Source organism: Schistocerca americana, chromosome 11 (genome assembly GCF_021461395.2).
Source record: "Schistocerca americana isolate TAMUIC-IGC-003095 chromosome 11, iqSchAmer2.1, whole genome shotgun sequence".
NCBI classification, from domain to species: Eukaryota; Metazoa; Arthropoda; class Insecta; order Orthoptera; family Acrididae; genus Schistocerca; species Schistocerca americana.
This window is the reverse complement of record NC_060129.1, coordinates 77,984,626-78,010,628: the sequence shown is the minus strand read 5'-3', so window position 1 is coordinate 78,010,628 and position 26,003 is coordinate 77,984,626. Positions and strand designations below refer to the sequence as shown.

Below are 26,003 nucleotides of genomic sequence, written 5' to 3'. Positions count from 1 at the left end.
CTTCAGGCTGTGTGTGACGAAGTTAGTGAATTTTTCAGCGATGGTCCTGGTTGCGTGAACAATGTTATAGCTCATGTCACTCAAAGACAATGCACAACCATAGTTTTGTCACTAAGGAACAGGTTATTGGAAGTTACAACAATGGCATGCTTATGGGGTCATCAAGCATATTAGTGCAAGTCAGTGGTCTTCCCTATTAGCATCCTTCACAAACCTTCAGGACGTCTTCGACAGTCTGTTGATTTAAGTAATCTGTGAACTTTCAGACAATGATAGATGCATACATTTTCTTCCACCCCAAGGAACGGATGGACAGATTAGGTGAGGGTATTGTATTGCATTGTACATTAAACAGGGACCTAGAAACAATGGAGAGGCTCCATCCCCACTGCAGCCGCAGTGGTCCACAACCCCACGAAGACCACCACAGTCCACTTCACCCCTCCGCCACTCCACACCGAACCCAGGGTTTTTGTGCAGTTTGGCCTCCAGTGGATATGCCCCCCCCCCCCCCTCCCAGGGAACGTCTCACACCAGATGAGTGTAACCTCTATGTTTGAGTGGTAGAGTAATGGTAGTGTACGAATGCATGGAGAGCTTGTTTGTGCAGTGATCGCCGACATACCTGAGGCAGAATAAGGGGAAACAGCCCGTATTCGCTGCAGACTAGCCGGCTCACCAGACCTCGACATAATTCCGCCGGGCAGATTCATGCCGGGGACCAGGTGCTCCTTCCCACTCTGGAAAGCTGTGTGTTAGACTGATCAGCTAGCTGGGAGGGGTAGGTGAGGGTAGTTTTTTTCCAAGAGAGATGTCACGGGTGATTACCTCCAATTGCTTTTGGATGACTGCTCAAATTTTTGGTTATTAACACCTATCTCAGGTTTCTGAGACTCCATGATCCTGCCACTATGTTTCATTTTAGATTCAGCATACAGCCAAGAGCCAGGGTCGTGGCTGCCACAGACCAGCTGGCATCTCAGCGCAAGGTGCTTCCCATAGAGGTGGATATGCCCTCATCCTCGATCCCATCATCACAGTGGCCCCTATCACCATGGGCGACGCCTCTGTGTCCTGCCGCCTTCCTGTTGGGGGAGTGGGAGGGTTCCTCCAGCATTCAAAGACTACAGCCCTGTATGCAGGTGTGTGTCCGACCTCTGGTTTGTCAGGAGTTTCCATGGGGCTCACGGTGAATGCTGTGGCACAGATGGGGGCCTGTCACTGGCTTCTGACCTGGCTCCTGTCCCATCAGCTGCATCTGCACCTAGAACCCCAACACTGTTGGTTCATGCCACAACCATATGTGACCATGGCCTGGAGATTTGGGGGGAGAAGTGTGGCATCATAAGCACAACACACATTACCAGGCAGCACACAGGTGTCAATAGGTCAACAAACCACTTTAGAAACAGTGTATATCCCAGTGATTGCCACACCAAGAAGTCACAGCAGTGGCACTACCAGAGAATACAACTGCCAGCGCCACAGCAAAGAGGGCAGTTAAAAGTCAGGGACACTGAAGACCTTGCTGTCGTGCACTCGTCCCACTTGTGTACTTTGTGCCTCATCATATGCTTCCAGCAAGTCTGCACCAGCCCATTTTCAGTTAACATTCTAGTGGAACAGGAACTGTTCAGTATCCAGCCCTAGCTTCTGGAATAATAGTTTAATTTCAGGGTCTGTTGCCTGAGCCAATTTGTACAAAGTTGAGTATTTGTCAATAAATGTGTGTGTTCTTGTCACTAATCAGTACTAGTGCTTAAAGCATTTCCCTTGACACACTGTTAACGCTTGAGGGTGGTGATGAGTAAAATCCCCTATGGTTATATGAGAAGTATGATTCAACAGGTGCCATTATGTTTTCAGTTCTCCTGTGCTCTGGAGCTTCATGCAGAAATTATCCCACAGTGCTGGCTCATTTCTGTCATATGCCATTACAAGTCATTGTTAGGCTAGTTGTCATCGTTTGTGCAAAGTTCTCCTGTAACTGGAATTGTGCATTAAAGTAATTTATTTTTATGCTCTAGGAATCTATCTTTTTCTCAATTTTAATTACTGACTTTTTCAGGTTCTTAAATGTGCCACGAGTTCACTTTTCTTCACGGAAGTTTGTGGTTATAATCATGTAGGCATCCCTCTTGATAAAGTAAACTGAAAACACCTATGCAGCTGGGCATGGTAGGTTCCAGAAACAAAAAATTGTGGCTACTTTTCTGTTTTACAATTAACCATGATTTCTTCTACGGCTACTGCTGTAGTTCATTTTACTTGCTTCACATCTTCGTTGGGTTACATCGTAAGGTAATTGTGGAACTACGATTATGGGAGATATGATGCTCACAATATTTGATGAAGATCTAAACACGTTTTTTGTGCTTCCTTAGATTCATAGTGATATTTATCTTTTACATAATTGCTCTGCCATCTAGTTCGTGGCCTAGGTTCATTTGAGTTCTAGGTTTTATTGTAGAAGATTTTGACAAATTGGCTACATTAGACCCCAGTTTTCTTTTTTATCATATTGCTTCAGATTAACTCGAGTAATTTTCTTTTTTTCTTTTTCAGAAGGTTTGATTATTTAATGTTTACCTGGTGGGAGCTATAATGGTCAAGAACTTTGATGATACATTTTGATGTTTTTCAGTGTTACTAATTTTGACTGGAAATTTCCACTTTCATGTCATCATATTATTGACAAAACATAAATCACATCTTAGAATACCTCCCATTTTTAAAAATATAAAATTTGGACAGTGTAGTGTGTAGATCATGCTTTTCATGCTATATTCATTGACATGTTGTAAACACAGAGTGATAAGCAATAGGCTGTTGCGTAATGACCAAGGTCAATGCTCACACAGAGTATCTCGCATGAAGCTGATGCAATAGCTTTGTAATTTATTTATTTTTATTTGGTATTCTTTTTTGATAGGAATAAGGGAAAGGAAAGACTTTATTTAATTTCTATAATAATGGGTAAGGTCACCAATGACTAATTTTTTTACAATTGTCAGCACCTTTAACCCACACTGACACAGATTCCGATTCATTTATTTTATGATGATTCCTGCTCCCTAGGACGAAAGACGTGGCCGAGAGGTAATATTAATTACGCATATCTCTGTTGTAGACCTCTGCGACATGAATCCGGTATGCGATGACATCACGGATGTTAATACTTTCCAGCCCTGAAACTTTATCGAATTTAGGTCCACGGACGAGGGTTATGGTTACCCTGTTTTGTGTATCCTTTTCTTAATGTTAATTCCTACAATTAAGATAAACATTGTTCACTACATTTATCTCTCAAAGCATCTCTATTACAAATAAAAATATTGCACTTAATTTCAGTTTGTAATGTTCACTGTTATCTCCGAACAGAATATTTCCTTCCTCGCAGTGTTTGTGATTTTCATGCCAGTGGACTCTTCCTGGTGCCTGTGTTAAGCATATTTCGTTGTACTGCCATATTACTACTATGGAGTCCTCTCACTGTGATCATCCAAGTCTAAGATATTGTCCCTCTTCAGCGACTCTCTTCTACAGTCCTGCCAGATCTGGAATTCCACACTAACTGACCCAGATAATCTGAGGGGCGGCAAATCGTTTTGTTACACACAAGTTTCTCTTATTGTAATGTAAAGCAAACTGAGACCTGACCATATTCTGTTAGCCTCTGGATATAAATACCATACACCTTTTTGAAATCATGAAGAATATGAAATTGTGGGTGTCAGTCCAAACAGGGATTAACTTAAATTAATAATTTGATCTGATTTTTTATTAACATTTTAATTTCTGTGCCCAGTTGTTATGGCTTGATTCTGCCCACAATCCACTTGATGTCCTGTACACTGCGCAGCTTTGGTACTCACAAGACTACAAGTGACTAGACTTCAGGCTGAGGTTTTATGACTTTTTCTTTTGTTGCATTCCACTTGCATCTACTGCTGTCGTCTTTTCAGGTATTTGCAAAATTTTCACGTACTGAATATTGGTAATTTATATGTCATCTTCATTTTGCCAGTTCTTATCACTAGTAAGGTCAAACTGTACTACTTCTTAGCCACAACATTAGCGATCTACATACCTGAAATTGAATGTACTTCATGTTATAATTGTTGTTCTCCACTGATTAATTATTCAGGATGTAGAGTTGTTTCTTTCATTTTTGTTACCACTGTACCAAAATCCTTCTATTGTCCTGTCTTCTCCACTAACATTTGAACAGCCATCTTTTTCATTGGATTGTTATTTTTAAAAAAAGGAAATGTATTTCTTCCCTGGAAGTTATTTTAGATGAAGACTTAATTCTGTCTGCACAGAAAACTAATATTGATAGCAATATGAATACTTAAGGGATGTCTGAAAACTTGGATCACAGCATTACTTCTAAAAATTATGGCCCTGGTGGACCAGTGGGTAGAGCACTAAACTCTAGCCCAGGTGGCCCCAAGTTCAATCCTGGATAGGAGGAAAGATTTCTCCTCATTCCAGTCCACTCAGCCTACTTTCAAATTGTGAAAGGTTGCTGGAGTCTGGGATCTGCCAACCCTCCCCCTTCTAGTGACACATCAAACAGAAAGTCTGCATTCTTGCTGCAGTCAGGCCAACAACATTGTCATGGACTTGTTCTATAGACTTTTACCTTCATTGAAAATCACCTGACTGGAATATTATGGAATACATGCTACAAAAAGAAAACACTATACATAACCCCTATAGTGAGATGCTGATGTACACTGATCTGTTGGTTTACATAAAAGTGCTAGTAACTACAACTAAAAACATGAGAAATTACACAGATATTGAACCTTATAGGTTCATGTTGACAAATGTACAGGTATAAATACATCAGGGGGCTACACCAGTCACCCTATGCAGGGCCCAGAATTAACTTATCCCTTGCTCCTAACATACAACTTAGCAATGATTTAATTTATTAAACCTAGGTAAACAATGTTACTTTACCAACTTGAATACAGTAAAATTTTAATAAACTACATTAATACACAGCACACTAACAAGTAACTTACATTTTAGCAAGAAGTAGATATTTTTATCTTTAAATGTAACCAGTATTGTCTTCCAACAAATGTGATTAATTCTAAATGAAAAGAACTGCACTTTTTGCAGTGAATACTATTTAATATTGACACTATTTTTATGTTTCATCCTGGATCCAGTCAACAATAAGGTTACTCAAAATGCCTTTTGACTGTTGATTTTGTTGCCTTTAAACAGAACTGCTTCATGAAAACTGTTGCTGAGCTAACTTATGAAACATAAATCTTGGCTACTATCATCCGCTACACGATTTTTCTTAGTACTTTTAGGTTGGCAACATGTTATCCATGGAAACTTCTACAGCTATGGTGACATGTTATTTTTACTAATTAAGGAATCATGAAATTAATTTTTTTTTAATTTGCAACTTCAACTATGGATTATCTCTCATGCATGGAACGTATGTACATCTGAAAATGAATAATGGAATACACATCATATGAAATGTAAGCATTTTGATAATATGATGATAGTCGTTTTTGCACTTATGGCATTTGGAGGTGTATTTCAACAGAAAAACATACAGAAATCATCAAGAATATCACATGATGATGGCAATGTTCAGTTACTCATAATGACTGTCATTTCTACTTTATCATCTAAATACACACAACATAATACTAATGGTTACTTTACTTAATTTCAGAATATGTTCTCATATTCAGTTATGAGATTCTGAAAATGGATGAGTACAAGTTAAAATTAAAGATTCATGGTGGGAAGTACCATTGTACATTTGTAAATTATGAGATCTGTTCTTACTTGAGCAATAATTGTTGAAGTAGTTGTTACAAGTAGTCATTCCTGGGAATACAACGTGTGTGTCCATTATTACTAAATCAGAATATCCACAACACTACAGTATCAACAGGAACTGAAGCAAAAATGAGCAAATAAATAATTGCACAGAATAATGTAACAAAATGACAAAAATATTACAAAATTTGAAATCTATGTATTTTTATGTATTTTTCACTCTGTCATGACCACAATTTGTTATTGTGTGTCTAAAGAATACTGGATGAGAGATAGTCAATAGGTCAACTTTGCTTAATATCTAAAATTGCTGTGATACTACATATGGCAGGATATTATCACGTTGCAACAGCAAAACAAAGTGTCATGACATCACTGCAAATCCACACAGCAGTGCTGCAAAATTGAAGGATGCTGCTTACTTTATTAGAAATACATGAAGTCACTGCAGGTATGACATGACATAGCAAAGCAGATATTTTAAACAAACAAAAAATTGGCAGGAAGTGGAAAATAAACTGATCCTAAAAATAAACATTTTTAAATAAAATACAGAGCAGTAGCAGATATTTCAAAAAAGATCATGCTTATTCACAGGAATTACAAAATTGGATGCACTTCAATCATGTTTAACACATCAACTGCAATGAGGCCATGGGCAACCATGGAGGACTGCACATCTGATGCAATGAGGCCGCTAACCATCATAGAGTGTGTGTCCAACCTGACATAGTGAAAAATCCATCTCTTCAGCGTGCAGGAGTTAGTGTGTTAAAATAAAACAAAGGAAGCAATTAAAAATTATTGTCATTTAATATATTTGCTTAGAATAATGAAAAATTATGCTTCTGGGTTAAATTCAGGTTGTTAGCAATCATACTTGCAGGTCATTTGAGTGTTGTCATTGCGTTTTATTCAAGCAACTGGAGTTAGAGATTAACATTAGATGATGCACTCATTTGCACTTTTATTTATGTCTAGGAGTTACACACTGGTAAACAATGACAAACAGAAGTTTTTATACATGGTACTAAACTTTATTTATTCTGAATCCCAGATAGAGCTGTGTAATACACAATGCACATTTCAAAAGAAATACAGCTGTCTAATAGACAGCGGCATTTAGTACAAAAGGCTACCAATTATGATAAGATTTGTGAAACTACACATTTTACCAACTGGCTGCCTTCTGTCGAGATACACTGATGAACCAAAATATTATGACTGCCATCAAACAAGAGGTCAAATGCCACCTACTGCCATGTACAATGGCATACACAAGGTATATGAATGGGGAATCATTCTAGCGATGGTATAGGACCCAACGTTGTAAATCCACTGACATAAGTGATATAATCAAAGAGCAGTTTGTTATGTCCTGGTGGTTGGCAATGACCTTCTAGGAGGTGGCAAAGTAGGTGTGCTACTGTTGTGAGCATGCAAGGAAAGTGTTTGATGGGCAGTGAAACCATAAACTTGCTACTTTGTGTAGGTGCACACCATTCAGCACACATTGCTGAACATGAGGCTCCAAAGCACACAAATTCTACATACTGCTCCAACAGCATTGTATTTTGTCAATGGATTTAGTCACCATGCTGAATGAGTGACTTTCTTGTTGCACCACATCAATGATCATACCCAGATACAAGCATTTGGGTCCAAAATTGTGACATAGTGGACATTCATCTGGGGTGCTATAGACCATGTAGTATTGTCATATACCTCACCACTGGGCTCTACATGAACATTATTGCTACCACCTGCATCCCTTAATGCATGATGTCTTCCCTGAAGATAATAGCATCTTCCAGTAGGATAACTAACCATGTCACAAGGCCATACCAAGCAGAATATTTCCAGTAGTATATACCAACGGTGGACCACCACACTATTAGGCAGTTCTCATAATGTTTTCGCCCACCTATGTATTTTGACATTAAGAGGCATTTTATAACATAGAATCATACATGTACACTTAGTTACTTGCACAACATTAGTGTAGTGAAAGCATACCTCTGAGAAGTAACTTCTATAACTGTAAAAGTTTTGCTATCTTTCTCAAGTGGTAAAATTACTTTCCTGAGTGAAGGGTGTCACAAACGTTGTATTTTAACCATCTCCTTCTGCCTTGCATTTACAGCTTCATGGATCTCAGAATGACACCATCCTTGAAGTGATACGAAAAATACCATTACATTTCCTTGCCTTATCTAGAGCACTGAATGCTACATGGTACTTATGATTACTGCAACAGTCAAGAGATTTCTCACAATTGAGCAACTTCTGGTCTTAACTCTGATAGGAGCATAGTGACAAACACCAAAAATCATTAAAGTGATATCTGCAGTACTTAATACAGCAATTTATCGAAATGTCAAGATGCGGAAATGTTTTTTCATACTGTTGCATGCTCTCTTAATCTCGAGGGGACCATCTACAGATATTGATGTTTTCATTCCTTTCCAGTATGTAATAATACGTGCCTCTTGAGATTGCCCAACTGAGTAAAGCATTTGCCACAGATATCACATTTGTGGGGTCTCTTACCAGTGTGTATTAATTCATGTCTCTTGAGATTACGTAAATCAGTAAAAGATTTGTTACAACTACCACATTTGTGCGGTCTCTTTCCAGTGTGTATTATTCTATGACTCTTCAGAGTACCTGACTGGACAAAAGACTTGCCACAGATATCACATTTATGGGGTCTCTGTCCAGTGTGTATTAAGGAATGAGTCTTCAGATTACCAGACTGAGTAAAAGACATGCCACAAATATCACACTCGTATGGTCTCCTTCCCATGTGTGTCAATGCATGTTTCTTGAGAGTATTTGACTGGGTATAAGATTTGCCACATACATGACATTTGTGTGGTCTTATTCCGATGTGTATTAATACATGCTCCTTGAGATGACCCAACTGAGTGAAAGAATTACCACAAATATTACATTTGTGTGGTTTTATACCAGCATGTATTAATGCATGGCACTTCAGACCACGCAACAGAGCAAACGATTTGCCACATATTTCACACGTGTGTGGTCTGTTTCCTTTGTGTAATAATAAATGTGTCTTGAGAGTACTTAACTGAGTAAAAGATTTGCCACAAATGTCACATTTGTGTGGTCTTTTTCCAGTGTGTATTAAGACGTGGCTCTTGAGAGTACCCAATTGTGTAAAAGATTTGCCACACACATCACATTTGTGAGGTTTCTTCCCAGTGTGTATTAATATATGGCTCTTTAGAGAACCCAGCTGTGTAAAGCAGTTGCCACATATATCACATTTGTGGGGTCTCTTTACAGTAAGTCCAACAGTGTTTGTACTTACTTTAATAGCTGCTGTTAAAGTTGAATTACTTTCACCTTTGTCTCGTTTCTTTGAGTTGCGTGAAATAGTTAGTGTGTTACAAACGTCATTAAAGGTTTTTTTTAAAGTCTTCCCAGAGTCCTTAGATGAAGACTGCTTCTCAGTCTGTTCCAACATAGAAAGTTCTTGATCATGATCCAAGAAGGCAGTTTTTTTGGGGTTATAACTAGAGTCAAATTTCTCATTAATACCGCCAAGTAAAGCTTGATCACACACACCCATTTTCCCATGTTTGTTTAAGCTACCATTACTGGGAAATACTTCACCACACAACTTACAAATATATATAGGCGGCTGCACACCATCTATGTGCGTGAAGACATGCTTTATGAGTTTATATTTTGAGGGAAAGCTCTGTAGGCAGAAACTGCAACTAAATTTCTGCAGTTCTTTTTCCCTCGAACGATATTTTAGTTTCATGCAGAGTGCGTTAGCTTCTTGTGAGGTCAATCCTTCTGTGTGTGTACCAAACATGGTGAAATTTGTTGATTCCCATGTGCCTATCTTCAGTTCATCATGGACAACTCTTTCATTAATAGTTTCTTGAAATGAAATGCCACAACTATCACCCCTACGTTGAATCAACCTGGAGAAAGAAGAGAAGAATACTGAATAAATCAGAAAAACAGAGACAATATTTCAATGTCCACAAATCCAGAAATAAAAGTATGATCATATAAGTACTTGCTTCAGAAATTACATACTCAGTAAATATTAGTGAAGAGAATTATCATGAAACTCTACGAGAATAAAATTTTGCAGCAGCAAAGCCCTTTTATAAACAAAATGACCAGAGGAATTTCAATAGCAACCAACCTCATTCACTGCTGACTTCATTTGCAACATCTTTAGCAGATATTGTAATTTAGAAGAGTCACAATTTTTTAAACTATGGTGCTGCAAGCTAATTGTACACACCAATTTATCATATTTATCAAAATAATGTATCTCATTGTGCATTAGATAATTCTGAATGTGGAAGGTGCAATATATTTCAGATTTGAGACACATAATGAATCTGCTTAATACTATGTCCTTCCTAAATTTTTGGGGACATTTTTGGAAAACAAGAGATCTTCTAAGCTATATAAAATCAGAGAAAAACCAGTCTAGATCATTATGGTTATGTTACTAAAATGACCAGTTTCAGCCTCGTCTTACGCCATCTTCGTTCACGATGTTTAGAACAGTCAGTTGACCTGTTGCTCACCAGTTTCAGTGACTGCGGTCAACTGACTGTTCTAGATGTCGTCAACTTCAGCTGATGGTACTGCTCTGAAGATGGCCTAACACTAGGCTGAAACGGGTCATTTTATTAAAATAATTGTGATCTAGACTGTTTTTTTTTTCACTGATTTTATATCCTTACTGTTTCAGCGTTAATCTCACATATTAACAGCTTCCAGTTTAGTACTCAACAGTTTCTACATATGACAAATATTAACACAACAAATATTAACACAAAGTAAAACAACGTTATAAATTACTATAATATAAAAGTTAAAATAAAATTATGCTTTTTACAGCCCCCCTCCTCTGTTTTGGAAAACACTTTCAGCTCAGGACAGAAAATGGTACAACAATCAATGATAAATTTGCTTTATCAGTTAAAACAAATTTTTCTGTTTGATTCCAAGTGAATCAACTACTACAGCAAGCTGGCTGATTAGTCTGGAACTTGACCAAGTGTATAATGGCTACATTAATTGGAAACAATGTTAGATCAACAAGTGGCAAAACAAACAAATGTGCAACTGATATATAAATATGAATGACTCAGATTTACAGAGGTTTGCAATAGAACATGTGTGTTGTTGGCACTTTGTAAACAGAAATTGTTTGACAGTATGGAAATAGCTGTAAATCTGCCAATACATACACAGTGCCCAGCCATTCTGAAATATTTTAAGACTCCCAAAAACCTGATCACCTATTATTCCAGAACACACTTGACAGAATAAGACACACACCAATGTCCACATCACCACTGGACACAGGGGACACTACCCTACTGTACTGTGGGCCAGTGATGGCAGCTGGTACCTGTGCTACCCCTGTCATATTAGGACCCTATCATTCCACATGCAGTAACCCCAACCAGCAGACTGGAAATGTGAGTCTTTGAGGTTCACAGTGGGTGCATTTCAGGCGTGAAAAAACTATTGTAAATTAATGTGTTTTTTTTGTTTTCTTTTCTTTGTCTTTTTTTAAAACATAGCTGCATAACAGCAACGGTTTCATGTAATAAAATTATAAACAGCCGACCAGTTGCAATGGATAAAGAAACTCTTTACCTAGGTTTCCGCAAATATAAATTTGTCTTCTTCAGATGGTAGCTACTTTAGATAAGTAAGGACTAATGTACCATCGCCATTTTTACACATGGATCTATGCCGACAATTGTAAAAACAGCGATGGTACATTAGTCCTTACTTATGTAAAATTGCTACCTTCTGTAGAAGACAAATTTATATTTGTCAAAACCTAGGTAAAGAATTTCTTTATCCATTGCAACTGGTCAGCTGTTTATAATTTTATTCTTTGTCTTTTGTTTGTTCTTTGATGGCTGTAACAATAGTTTACATTTTGTAACTTTGTAGTTGCTGTTTACAGAAATGTCATTCTCCATTTTTATGAAGTTATGTATTTATAGATATTTTGAATATTGTAACGGTATGCAACAGAAGTTGAGCTTTAGGAATGTAAAGAGAAGTTTCTAGCTGATGCAACAGAGGTGTATCTAGAGGAGGTGTGTAAGAGAATGACTGTGGTGTGTGATGGAGGGTATATTGTGAGATCATGACTGTAGTTTCGAGACTGTTGTTTTGGTACAATGTGTGCAGTTCCAGTATTTAACATAGACAATAAAACTAAGAGCTTAACGTAATATAGTGATTCATATTGTAGAGTCCCATCTCCAAAAATAAACTTGAACCTACAATGTGCAGATAGCAGTCATTCACCACAGAGTGGTTTCAGTGGGCACAACATGTACTGTTTCAATGTGTATGTTGAATACAGATTAGGTTGGTTTCATTATAGTTTATTGCATCTTGAACTAATGAGGTGAAACTATCAATTGGGGCATGGAAAGGACAGTTGAACTGAGCTGATAGCTTTTTATATACTGTTCCGTGTGTGGTACACTGGTAAAGAGCTAACTTCTTGCCATGAAAAAATATTAATAAACTAATAATCAAACACTACAATACTGTGAATGTGTAGTAATTTGTTTGAAAAGTAAATGGGTTCTGATGCACATCACAGATTGTGATATAAAAAGAGCCTGTATGAAACCACAAAATTCAAACTGTAGTAATGAATGAGTAACAAGTTGTGTCATGTTGGTACACTTCATGTTTGCTTAGCAGAGCATGTTTGGTCTACACTGCCACCTGAAGCTACTGTGATCAAGAAGGAAACTGTAACATACTATCAAGACTGTATATTACTGATATAAAATAGGTTCAGAAAATTTCTGTAGTTTTTGGTTTATGAGGCAGTGATGAACAGGCAGGAGCAGAAATTTTCTGTATGTGGACTACAGAAACTGAAGTTGTAAAAAAACACACATGGTCTACCAATAAACAGAACAAAAAAGTAAAATCAGAAGCATATATAAAATCTGAATTGTATTATTTTTCTCGTACAAAGGCTGTTCAAAAAATTTCCAGAACTTTGTTCACAAAATTCCTCTGTGTTTATCTTTTACTTCTTATGCACGATCTCTTTCGAAACTCTCCTCCACAGTTGATACACTGCTCCCAATGCCATTTCCACTTCCAGAAGCAGTCTTGGTGTGCTTCTTACTAGATAGCGTGAAGTGCTATCTGCAGATTTTCTTTTATCTCATCTATCACTGCAAATCTTCATCCTTTCAACAGAGTTTTCAACTTGGAAACAAAAAAAGTCTGCAGGGGCCAGGTCTGGGCAGTACAGAAGATGAGGTAGCACAGTCATTTCACTCAAGCACTCATCACCATAGGCTTCCTGCATCATTTGGCTTGTCCCTGTAAAGGTTTTCTTGAGTTTCATGTAAATTTTAATGCAGATTCATTGCTCCTCTAACTCTGCCATCCCAAAATTTGAAAACTGTGCAACACAATGTTCTACTCAATAAAGCACTGAACAATAACAGACATGCAACAATGAAACTTCTAGCAACTACACATTAAACACAGGCATGTGCAGGGATGCTAGCTGCATTTCACTCCAACACACCAGTGGTGTGAAGTAATGAATGTTCCAGAATTTTTTAACAGACCTCATAGTAAGGCAAATGTCTTTTCTTCTTTTATAGCCTAGATCATTTTATTGGGATTACTGCTAAAATAATTTACGAATTTTAAAGTAAAGCTACTTATTTTCACATTTGTTTACTGTAATGATATGTGATATTTGATTCTGTCTCTGTCCTACTGATAACTAAAGTACCAGCTTATGAAGGACTGTGTGAACACAAGAAGTGCACAAACAACATATTTCATTTGAGTTAGTCATTTTTATCATGAGAGGTTCAAATATCAAAACATAAAATAGGAGGCAGAGGACACACAAATATACCACTATAACAATGCAATATGGGGTGGGGGGTGTACTAAGGAGAGAGTTTGAACAGCTCAGGCTTTGTTATTTTGTTTTTTATACACATTCTGTAATTGTTATTTATGAAACTGTTGTTTACCATTTTTTCTGTTGCTTACACAGCTTGAATATTGCAGTGCTATGTGAGAGAAGTCAAGCTTTAGAAATATATAGAGATGTTACTAGGAGAAAGGTTCTCATGAGAAAGATATTAAGAAACTGACTATTGTATGCCCGAGTGTAGGAACAGTGAGAGATCATGAATGCAGTTTTTAAGTTTATTTTAGTATAAAATATGTGGTTTCAGCATTTACTGTGGATAATGAAGCTAAAAATAAATCATCATACAGTGGTCTATACTGTGGAGTAATGCCTTGAAAAATAAACTTGAAACTATGATGAGCAGCCAGTGTAGTAATGTCACCACAGAATGATTTTTGGCATGCACAATATGAACTGTTTTGATGTGTACTATGAATTGTCAATTTAAAAGAAAAACATCTCTCACACTGTCAGCTTATATCTCACAAAGTGAAACTAAAAAGTATGATGTCTGGACAATGCAGGAGGCTGTTAGCCAAGTGGACAACTTCTGATGAGCAGAGTGAACTGCTTCTGACTTTTTGTGTGTTGTGGTGGATGTATAGTTTTGTTTTGTATGGTATCTGGCACATGTCACTCTTTTCTCTTTTTTTTAGCTTTAGACCTCTCATTTGGAATATTCTCTAGGTTTGCCCCTTATACTGGATTCTGTAGATCCATTCTTGTATGAGTAAGTAATACATTGCTATTTCTGTGTACTTATCTGTTACAATCTTCATTTTGAACTTGTGTATGTGTAGTATTTCATTAGTTCTGTAACTGATGTAAGAGGTCTTCTTTTGAATACGTTAATCACCCCATGTTAAGTTATGTATGTAAAAATTTAATAATAATTTTTCAGTTTTACATTGAGTGATTAATACCCTTCTATATGTTGTTACTATGCATTGTTAAGACCTGTGTGCTGCTTCCTGTTTTTCAGTAGTGATTTGATTTCAGTTGTCGGTCTCTACCATTGGCCCACAATATTTCATGCTGATATGAATGTTTGCTAAGTGAGAGACTATGCTTTGGGCAGCATATACCACACTGCTATATGTGTCTGGTTGATTGAGCAATTAGATCATACATGCTCATGTGCACTTTTTGCCCAAGTTGAAAGTGAGGTTATTATTTTCTTTAGTTATAGTGAGGCATATGATGTCTACCCCTCCAAAGTAACTTCCTCCTATACAATTCCAACCTCTTTTTCATGCATACCATTTGCAATAAGAAGAAAATTTAAATGAGTTCTTAATGAAACTTCCTCTTTTCATGAGCTTTGTTTACTGGTCAGTTCCCAACACCCATGTGCCTATATTTACACATCAGCTTTGAAATATTTAATGTAAATGACCAGCCAAATACATTTGTTAGGTGATTAATCAAAACATTTACAGTTATTTAATAGACTGGTAGAGACTACTCATTGCTTGGAAATTGTTACACACTGTGTCAGTGATGCTAGGCATAAAAAATGTTTATTTAAGAAATCACAATAAAATGGGGTTGTTTCTAAAATCCACAGTTGCTAAGTAAATGCAGAACACTGTATGCCATTCTGTGCTTAAAAATAAACCTATCAGACATGGCCTACATGACACATTTCTTATACAGCTCCCTCCAAGTAGGCCACATTATACCAAGCGGATGACTAGTGAATCTATGTGAGACGTTCAAATAACTTAGAAGAATGCAGCAGGGGAATGTTGTAAACAACTGACAGTATTTCAAACAGGAGCACACCTTGCCATTTTCAAGGGACAACACCAGCAAGTAAGTGCTGTCCTAGGGAATTTAAATCCTTGGTTCGCAGAGAAGCTCTGGAAAGATAACACACACACACACACACACACACACACACACACACACACACACACACACACACAAACACACACTGTAAGCACTTGTGCCATCAGATAGCAAAGATGAATACTGAAATTAATAATCAGTGGGTGAAGTAGCATTAACTCTGTCCCTGTTTTTTGACAAGGAAGAGACCAGAATTCCATGCAGAATTTAAACAGACACCAACAACTCTATTTATAAGGTTATTTGCTAATTTTTATTTCAACAGCTTCTGTAATAACACTGTACCAACAGCTAGAAGTACATGCCAAAATCTTCATGTTGTGTTGTTCCATAGGATGACCAGCACTAACACAATAATGTTCTGCAATAGCCAATTCTATCAGATGTTTTAAGTACGTGTGCCACTTATGCCCAGTAGACTGGTCTCCCAGAATCCTGAAAATGTGGCCAATATACGACTTGCCACAACTGCAAGGAATACAACACACCCACCTTATGCAAACCAAGATCATTCTGTATGGAGCCCAAACAGATCCTGATCTTAGATGGTGGTTGAAAAAACATTTCACATCACAGTTCTGCAAGATACAACCAATCCTGTTTGAAATAACCCCTGTGTAAGGCAAAAGGCCTTAGACTTTGGTGCCATCTTGGTATTATCGTCACTCACCCAGACCACGGTTGGTTAATAGTGCAACACGTCTGTTCTGTCTTTCAGTATAATCATTCTGATGAAAGGTGTCTGAGATGGGCGAATTCAGCTAACAAACTCTTGAGGTCTGGAATTATGTGAGCCTTGTGAATCAAGGTAAAAAGCAGCCCTTCATGTTGAACCAGATACCAGCTATCAGCCCACAGATGCAGTCACTGTGAGTAGGCTGCCTATAACTGGCTTGTCCCAGTGTAACGTCAGTCTTCCTCCTCACTAACACATTAAGGAAAGAAAGACAGCCATCCTTTTCAAACCCCATCGTGAAACAAAATCTTCAGGTGAATGAAATTCAGGTATTCCAAAACATCATTTGAATTCACAGTGCCTCGAGGACAAAGAACAGATGTCTCATCTATATATCTTAAAAAAAAAAGACCCGCCTACGTTAGAAAGCAGCCAACTCCATGGAACATTCTAAAAGTCTTCCATGAACCATAGACCTTGCCATTGGTGGGGAGGCTTGCATGCCTCAGTGATACAGATAGCCGTACCGTAGGTGCAACCACAACGGAGAAGTATCTATTGAGAGGCCAGACAAACATACAGTTCCTGAAGAGAGGCAGCAGCCTTTTCAGTAGTTGCAGGGGTAACAGTCTGGATGATTGACTGATCTGGCCTTGTAACACTAACCAAAACGGCCTTGCTGTGCTGGTACTGCGAATGGCTGAAAGCAAGGGGAAATTACGGCTGTAATTTTTCCCGAGGGCATGCAGCTTTACTGTATGGATAAATGATGATGGCATCCTCTTGGGTAAAATATTACAGAGGTAAAATAGTCCCCCATTTAGATATCCGGGCGGGGAATACTCAGGAACCCGTCGTTATCAGGAGAAAGAAAACTGGCATTCTACAGATCGGAGTGTGGAATGTCAGATCCTTTAATAAGGCAGGTAGCTTAGAAAATTTAAAAAGGGAAATGGATAGGTTAAAGTTAGATATAGTGGGAATTAGTGAAGTTCGGTGGCTGGAGAAACAAGACTTTTGGTCAGGTGAATACAGGGTTACGAATACAAAATCAAATAGGGGTAATGCAGGAGTAGGTTTAATAATGAATAAAACAATAGGAATGTGGATAAGCTACTACAAACAGCACAGCGAACGCATTGTTCTGGTCAAGATAGACACGAAGCCCATGCCTATAACAGTAGAACAGGTCTATATGCCTACTAGCTCTGCAGAGGATGAAGAAATTGAAGAAATGTATAATCATATAAAAGAAATTATTCAGATAGTGAAGGGAGACGAAAATGTAATAGTCATGGGGGACTGGAATTCAATAGTAGGAAAAGCAAGAGAAGGAAACGTAGTATGTGAATATGGATTGGGGCTAAGAAATGAAAGAGGCAGCCGCATGGTGGAATTTTGCACAGAGCACAACTTAATCATAGCTAACACTTGGTTCAAGAATCATAAAATAAGGTTGTATACATGGAAGAAGCCTGGAGATACTGACAGGTTTCAGATAGATTAAATAATGGTAAGACAGAGATTTGGGAACCAGGTTTCAAATTGTAAGACATTTCCAGGGGCAGATGTGGATTCTGACCATTGGTAATGGCTATGAACTGTAGATTAAAACTGAAGAAACTGCAAAAAGGTGGGAATTTAAGGAGATGGGACCTGGATAAACTGACTAAACCAGAGGTTGTACAGAGTTTTAGGGAGAGCATAAGGGAACAATTGACAATAATGGGGGAAAGAAATACAGTAGAAGAATGGGTAGCTTTGAGGGATGAAGTAGTGAAGGCAGCAGAGGATCATGTACGTAAAAAGATGAGGGCTAGTAGAAATCCTTGGGTGACAGAAGAAATACTGAATTTAATTGATGAAAGGAGAAAATATAAAAATGCAGTAAATGAAGCAGGCAAAAAGGAATACAAACGGCTCAAAAATGAGATTGACAGGTAGTGCAAAATGGCTAAGCATGCATGGCCAGAGGACAAATGTAAAGATGTAGAGGCTTATCTCACTAGGGGTAAGATAGATACTGCCTACAGGAAAATTAAAGCGGCCTTTGGAGAAAAGAGAACCACTTGTATGAATATCAAGAGCTCAGGTGGAAATCCAGTTCTAAGCAAAGAAGGGAAAGCAGAAAGGTGGACGGAGTATATAGAGGGTCTATACAAGGGCGATGTACTTGAGGGCAATGTTATAGAAATGGAAGAGGATGCAGATGAAGATGAAATGGGAGATATGATACTGCGTGAAGAGTTTGACAGAGCACAGAAAGACCTAAGTCAAAACAAGGCCCCGGGAGTAGACAACATTCCATTAGAACTACTGACAGCCTTGGGAGAGCAAGTCCGGACAAAACTCTACCATCTGGTGAGCAAGATGTATGAGACAGGCGAAATTCCCTCAGACTTCAAGAAGAATATAATTCCAATCCCAAAGAAAGCAGGCGTTGACAGATGTGAAAATTACCAAACTATCAGTTTAATAAGTCATGGCTGCAAAATACTAATGCGAATTGTTTACAGACGAATGGAAAAACTGGTAGAAGCCAACCTCCGGGAAGATCAGTTTGGATTCCGTAGAAATATTGGAACACATGAGGCAATACTGACTCTACGACTTATTTTAGAAGCTCGATTAAGGAAAGGCAAACCTATGTGTCTAGCATTCGTAGACTTAGAGGAAGCTTTTGACAATGTTGACTGGAATACTCTCTTTCAAATTCTGAAGGTGGCAGGGGTAAAATACAGGGAGCGAAAGGCTATTTACAATTTGTACAGAAACCAGATGGCAGTTATAAGAGTCGAGGGACATGAAAGGGAAGCAGTGGTTGGGAAGGGAGTAAGACAGGGTTGTAGCCTCTCCCCGATGTTGTTCAATCTGTATATTGAGCAAGCAGTAAAGGAAACAAAAGAAAAATTCGGAGTAGGTATTAAAATTCATGGAGAAGAAATAAAAACTTTGAGGTTCGCCGATGATATTGTAATTCTGTCAGAGACAGCAAAGGACTTGGAAGAGCAGTTGAATGGAATGGACAGTGTCTTGAAAGGAGGATATAAGATGAACATCAACAAAAGCAAAACAAGGATAATGGAATGTAGTCGAATAAAGTCGGGTGATGCTGAGGGAATTAGATTAGGAAATGAGGCACTTAAAGTAGTAAAGGAGTTTTGCTATTTGGGGAGCAAAATAACTGATGATGGTCGAAGTAGAGAGGATATAAAATGTAGGCTGGCAATGGCAAGGAAAGCGTTTCTGAAGAAGAGAAATTTGTTAACATCCAGTATTGATTTAAGTGTCAGGAAGTCATTTCCGAAAGTATTCGTATGGAGTGTAGCCATGTATGGAAGTGAAACATGGACGATAAATAGTTTGGACAAGAAGAGAATAGAAGCTTTTGAAATGTGGTGCTACAGAAGAATGCTGAAGATTAGATGGGTAGATCACATAACTAATGAGGAGGTATTGAATAGAATCGGGGAGAAGAGGAGTTTGTGGCACAACTTGACAAGAAGTAGGGATCGGTTGGTAGGACATGTTCTGAGGCATCAAGGAATCACCACTTTAGTATTGGAGGGCAGTGGGGAGGGTAAAAATCACAGAGGGAGACCAAGAGAAGAATACACTAAGCAGATTCAGAAGGATGTAGGTTGCAGTACGTACTGGGAGATGATGAAGCTTGCACAGGATAGAGTAGCATGGAGAGCTGCAACAAACCAGTCTCAGGACTGAAGACCACAACAACAACAAAATGAGTGTTAATACTAGGTGACAATGGGCTTCCCATCACATCACCAACTGTTTCCTCACATTACTGGTCATTAAATGATAAGTAAGTGGTCAACACATGTCGATATTTATTTAACAAATCAGGAGCAAACCTAACCTCAATCGACTGTAATGAATCAGACAGAGAAACATGAGTGAAGAGAGAGAACACATTGAATCTTACGAGGTAAGCAGGGTCATGTTGACTAGAAGGCATGTGTTTGAATAAGAAATCCGCTGAGTTCTTAATGTGGTGCTCACACGTACCTAATACATGGCTCAACCAAGCAGCAAGCTCTTATGCTACATGTTGTGTCGGAGCACCCGTGTTATTCACAATCAGACCAAGAGGAGTCCCTTTCTTGCGGACCTTAGAGAGGCCATATAGTGGGGAACAGTGCAATAAGAATTAAGACTCTCACTCTCACTCTCACTCAACAGTTTTTTTGGTGTCAGCACCAATCCTGTGATATATTGACTCAGACAGTTAACATAGCTTCTTTCGAACATAATCCTGCTTGTCCAAACCAACAGTAGCACAGCTCTTGTCCACAGGTACAATAACAATATTCAGATCAACTTAGTGAACGTTAGGCAGCACTCACAACTACTGTGATATTAATCTTGGGTGTAGATGCTCCAGTCAAACAAGACATGCCTCTCTTCTAGCAACATCAGGAGGCACTTAAAAACAGCATTTTCAACAGTACTAATAAAACATACTACTGGCACATGCCTTGGAGTCTGTGCAAAATTTAAACCTTTCCCTTGCACAGATAAAGCTGCATCGTCAAAGCTCTTTCTGTGAGATTTATCACGTGAAGTCGAGATACAGTATTTGACTTCGAGACATAAAAAGTTCAAACTTCACCAAAAGCTGGGCAGTTAGAGACTGAAATTCCCAGTTAGACTGTGGACATGGAGCACCGTCCAGCCAATCACAATGGAAATCTGAAATTTTTGAAGTCACCATTAAATGAAGCCGAAACAATACCTTGGAAACAAAATCCAACTGACGGTGAGTGTTATGAAACCTTTCATGAACAAGAACTAGCCCAACACATTGCTTGATGCGATTGGTGACAGGAGAATTAATATGATGCACAGCTTTGACGGAACAACAGTTTAGTCACAACGCCACAGCAAAAGTGACAGTGTGTATTATAGTCTCACTCCACTGCTGAAAAGTTTATTCAGCCTTCACAACTAATTATATATTTCCTCCCCTCTCTTCCCTGTAGAGGGGAAGAAATATATCTTTGCTTGTGGAGGCTGAATAAACTTTGCAGCAGCAGAGCAACATTGCAATACGCACAATCATTTTCCTATGTGTTGTGATCAAAATAATGTTCCAACATTTGCCTAAATTGTGCATCACATTAATTCCCCTGCTGCCAATTGCATCAAGCAACGTGTTGGCCTAGTTCTTGTTCATGAAAGGTTATATCACATTCATCGACAGTTGGATTTTCTTTCCAAGGATTTTTTTTTTTTTGTTCTTTTCATGACTGCCTCAAAAATTTCAGCTTTTTCTTCTGATTGGCTGGACGGTGCTTCATGGTCACAGTCTAACAGAGTTTCAGTCTGAAACAGCCATCATTTGATGAAGTTTGAACATTTCCAAGGCTTGGAGTCAAATACTGTATCCCAATGTTCTGTGATAAAGTTCACACAGAAAGCTTTGAAAATTCAGCTTTATCCATGCTAGCAAAAAGTTTAAATTCTGCACAGACTCCCTAGTGTATGGCAGTGGTTGATTTTATTAGTCCTGTTGAACAGGATGTTTTAAAACTACCTCCTCGTGTTGAGATAAGAGGCAGCAGCACATCATATGCTGACTGGGGCACATCCACCCACGATTAATATCACAGCAGCTGATAAGGTTACTTTATGTTCACTTAAGAGCCAATCCAAATATTATTTTACTTGTGGACAAGGGCAATGTTACCACTGTTCTGGACAAGCCGGATTACGTTAAAAAGCTGCAGTGCTTACTGTCCGATTCAACATACTGCAGGATAGGTGCTGACCCTACAAGAAATGTTGAGAGAAAGACTAAAAGCCTCCTGAAGAAAAGTTCCTTGTCAGAGGAAACTATCAAGAGTTAATTTTTATTGTGCTGCTCCCCATTACATGGCCTCCCTAAGATCCACAAGAAAGGGGTTCCTCTTCATCCAATTGTGAGTAACACTGGTGCTCCAACATATCATGTAGCAAAATGCCTTGCTGCTGCTCTGCCGAGTCATCTAGTAGGTCTGTATGAGCAACACATTAAGATTTCAGCAGATTTCTTATGTCAATTAGAGGGAAATGTGTTTGAATGACTCTGGTATCCCAATAAGTTTTGATGTGTTCTCTCTCTTTACTCATGTTCCTCTATCTGATTCATTACTGTTGATTGAGGTCAGGTTAGGTGCTGAATTAACAAATCCATTTTGACATGTGTTGAGTTCCACTTACTTTTTATTCAATGACCAATACTATCAGGAGATAGGAGATGTGATGGGGAGGCTACTGTCGCCTATTATTGCCAATTCATTTATGGAAGACATTGAGGAGTGTGCCTTGGAGTTGACAGCTTTGAAACCTGTGTTGGTCTTTTTTCCCCAGACATACAAACGATAGTTTTGTTGTGTGTCCTTATGGCTGTGAGAATTCAAATGACTTTTTAGAATGCCTTATTTTCATCCAACTGAATATTTGTTTCATGATTGAGATGAAAATGGCTGGTCTCTCTTTCCTCAGTGTGTTGGTCAGGAGGAAGACTGGTGGTACATTGGGGCATGCCATTTATAGGAAATATACTCACAGTGACATGTATCTGAGGGCTAACAGCAGTCACTATCTGGTTAAACATGAAGGGGTACTTCAGACCCTGAGAGTTTGTAAGCTGAATTAATTTATCTGAGGTCACCTTTCATCAGAATAGATATAGTGAAAGACACATCAGATGTGCATTGCACCAGTTATCAAACAACCGTGCACTGAACAAGTGATGACAATGTTGAATTGGCACCAAGTTCCATGGGCTGTCTCCCTTAGAAAGACAGTATTTACGATAAGACTGGTCGTATTTTGCAGGAATATGATGAGAAATGTGTTTTATGACCTCCATCTACAGTTCTGTTAAGGATGACACTGCTTTGTGTAAAGCATGTGTCTATTGTATTCCTTGCAGTTTTGGCATGTCATACATCGGTCAGACTATCAGGACTGTGGAGGACCAGTCTACTGAGCACAAGCAGCACATGTGCTTACAACAGCTGAACAAATGGGCTACTGCAGAGCACTGTCTTGGCACTGGTCACCCTATGGAATATAACACAGAGAATCTGGCATGCACTTTCAGCTATTGGTATAATGCTATTAAGAAAGCGATTGAAATTAAATTAGCAAGTAACTTTATAAAGAGATGATGGTTTTTGTCTAAATTCTACATGGAATCATGCTCTCTTTCTTGTCAAAAAACAGAACAATGGAATTAATTCTACATCACCCACTGATTATTAATTTCACTATTTATAACTACAGATGTCACTCATCTTTGCTTTGTGTTATCTTCCCAGAGTTTATCTGTGAACTGCAGTTTTAAATTTCCTTGCCCAACACTTACTTACTGCAGTTATACCCTGAAAATGGCAAGATATGCTTCTGCTGAAATATCAGCAGTCATTAATGATGTCACCTGCTTGCACTGCTGTAAGTTATTTCAACATTTTATAAACTAGAAGAAACTCTCATCTCTCATGTTAAAGGTGATTCAAAAGACACCTGTTTTCACAATACAATTAGTAAAGAGCACCACAATAACTCATACAGTTCTCTGAGGTATTATCAGCACAGGAGATGTCAGAGTATTCCAGCAGTTAAATTGTTCAGGTTGGAGAGGTACTTTTGAGTCCTGCAAGAAGTCAGTAAACAGTTTCTTAGATTTATAGCCAAGGTATGCAGACCAAACTTTTCATGTTATTTTCCTTTCAGTTGGTGAGGGCCTCATCATGGAAACTACTATGAAGAGGAAACAAAATTGCTTCCTTCCATAAGCACAAACGTCTCTTGACAGTCAGCTCTTAAGTAAAAAAAAATAGATTTTTGTGTCATTGTTTAGTTTCTCTAACATGATTAGACTTGTCATGGTCATTTCCACAGGTCATGAGGTATATTTGATTTTTTGGAACACAGAAACCAAACCCAACACAAAGAAAGGGTACTTGCTAATGTAACAGTTTTGTAACTGATATCCTAATTAGCACCCCCTGAAAATAAAAAGCAACATCTAGGCTTTTCATAGCGTTGTTTTTTTCCCTTTCTTTGAGATTCTCCCCCCCCCCCCTCCCCCGTGCAGTGTTAGGAGTCATCCCTACCTCATAAAAATTTTGGTAAGCTATCTCCTCCTGGTTATTTACTGCATCTTTAGTGATCTTGCTAAACAATAGAAAAAAATTCTGTGGAATGCATTCACGGCTAAATGTTTCCCATACTCTAATGTGGTAAAACTGCAGGTGAACTTGAAGCAGAAATCAGAGCCCAGAACTGCAATCAGGTTACATGCTGGTGTCAGTCAGGTGATGGTCAGCAATCCTCAAATTCAGTGAACATATACAATTTCCATACCATTGCTGTCCATGTGACAAAACCAGGCTGGTAACCAGGAAGACCTGCAACTCTACCCACTGCCAAGTACAATAGAAGGTCATTATATTCACTCCAGATAATTCAGCATGACACATTGTCGCACCATCCACAACTGCCAAAGCATGGAAGCAGCCTTTAATCACATCCGTATCAGCTTGTCATCGTTCAGCCAGCAGCTGAGCAATAAGTGACACCCAGTCTGTGTCTATCCGCACTGTCGCTGTAACTCTTCCACCAGCAAGCTGTGAAAGTGGACACACTGCCCAGCCCAGGCAGCCAACATGGCTCCAGATGTCACTGCCTTGAGATCACCCACCGTCGGAAATCCAGCCACCAGTCCAGCGTAAGATTCTGAGAAACAAAATGACCTTCTGCTATGCTAACTGACACCCACTGCCTGCTTCATGCCACAGCTAAGCCATGTGTTGTGTCTGGACCATCGCTGAGTCAGTATGCCAAGTCAACATTTCTCTGTGTAACAGCTTCCTGTCTGCACCACTGGCCATTGCTATGCCTCCTGCTCAGCATAGAATATTACTTTAAGAAAAAAATGCACTTCAAAGACTGTACTAATCAGGTTGAATAATCAAGAGACATGAGGTGTATTTGACTTTTGAGAAGACAGGAATCAAGTTGAATAACTGAATAAAGGACTGTGTGTATGTCCCCCATTGGCTTGTCTGCAGCTTTCCTACATGTGTCACCCGTCTTCCCAATCATCTACAAACCTTACTATGCCGACAGGAAGACTTCTACCCATCTCATCAAGCAATAATTACACTTTACTCCAGATTGCCCCAGCTACACCACATGTTCCTGGTTTGCTACATTTGAGCACCAAACAGGGACGATTTTGGTGTACCTGTTATATTAGGTGTCAGAACTGAAATGGTTTGGAGACTGCTAGATCACTCATGTAATTCCTTACATCCTTTGGTTTGAACTTTCATTATTTTTTCCCCATTATTGCCAGGGTTAGATAAAAATGTAGTATTCGCCACGAGACTGACAGCCAAAACTTGAACTCCAGAAATGTGCACCCAGTGCAATTTACCTAGGCACTCAGCTGCCTGCACCAAGTCACATCCTGTAGTATGTTAGATTTCCCATCAAAAAAGGTATCACTCCACTCAGCATACAGAATGTGCCTGACTCAGGAATGGGAAACCTTCAGTATCCCAAAAATTTCGTAAGGATAAGTCAGAAGAAGCTTAAGGATTTTTGCATCAATTAAAGAATTCTACAGGGCAAATGTTTTAG

General features: G+C 38.6%; 1 protein-coding gene across 5 annotated transcripts in view; it reads right to left on the bottom strand.

The window, feature by feature from the left end:
- Window positions 1-6,038: 6,038 nt before the first annotated feature.
- The window catches only part of LOC124553691 (zinc finger protein 708-like), an 89,120-nt gene continuing 69,155 nt past the window's right edge, over window positions 6,039-26,003 (bottom strand). For all 5 annotated transcript variants that reach the window (XM_047127590.1, XM_047127591.1, XM_047127594.1 and 2 more), the window contains one exon: window positions 6,039-9,782. In XM_047127590.1, the coding sequence (XP_046983546.1) occupies window positions 8,279-9,782 (1,504 nt within the window). In that variant the 3' untranslated portion in view covers window positions 6,039-8,278. The remainder of the gene's footprint in view (window positions 9,783-26,003) is intronic.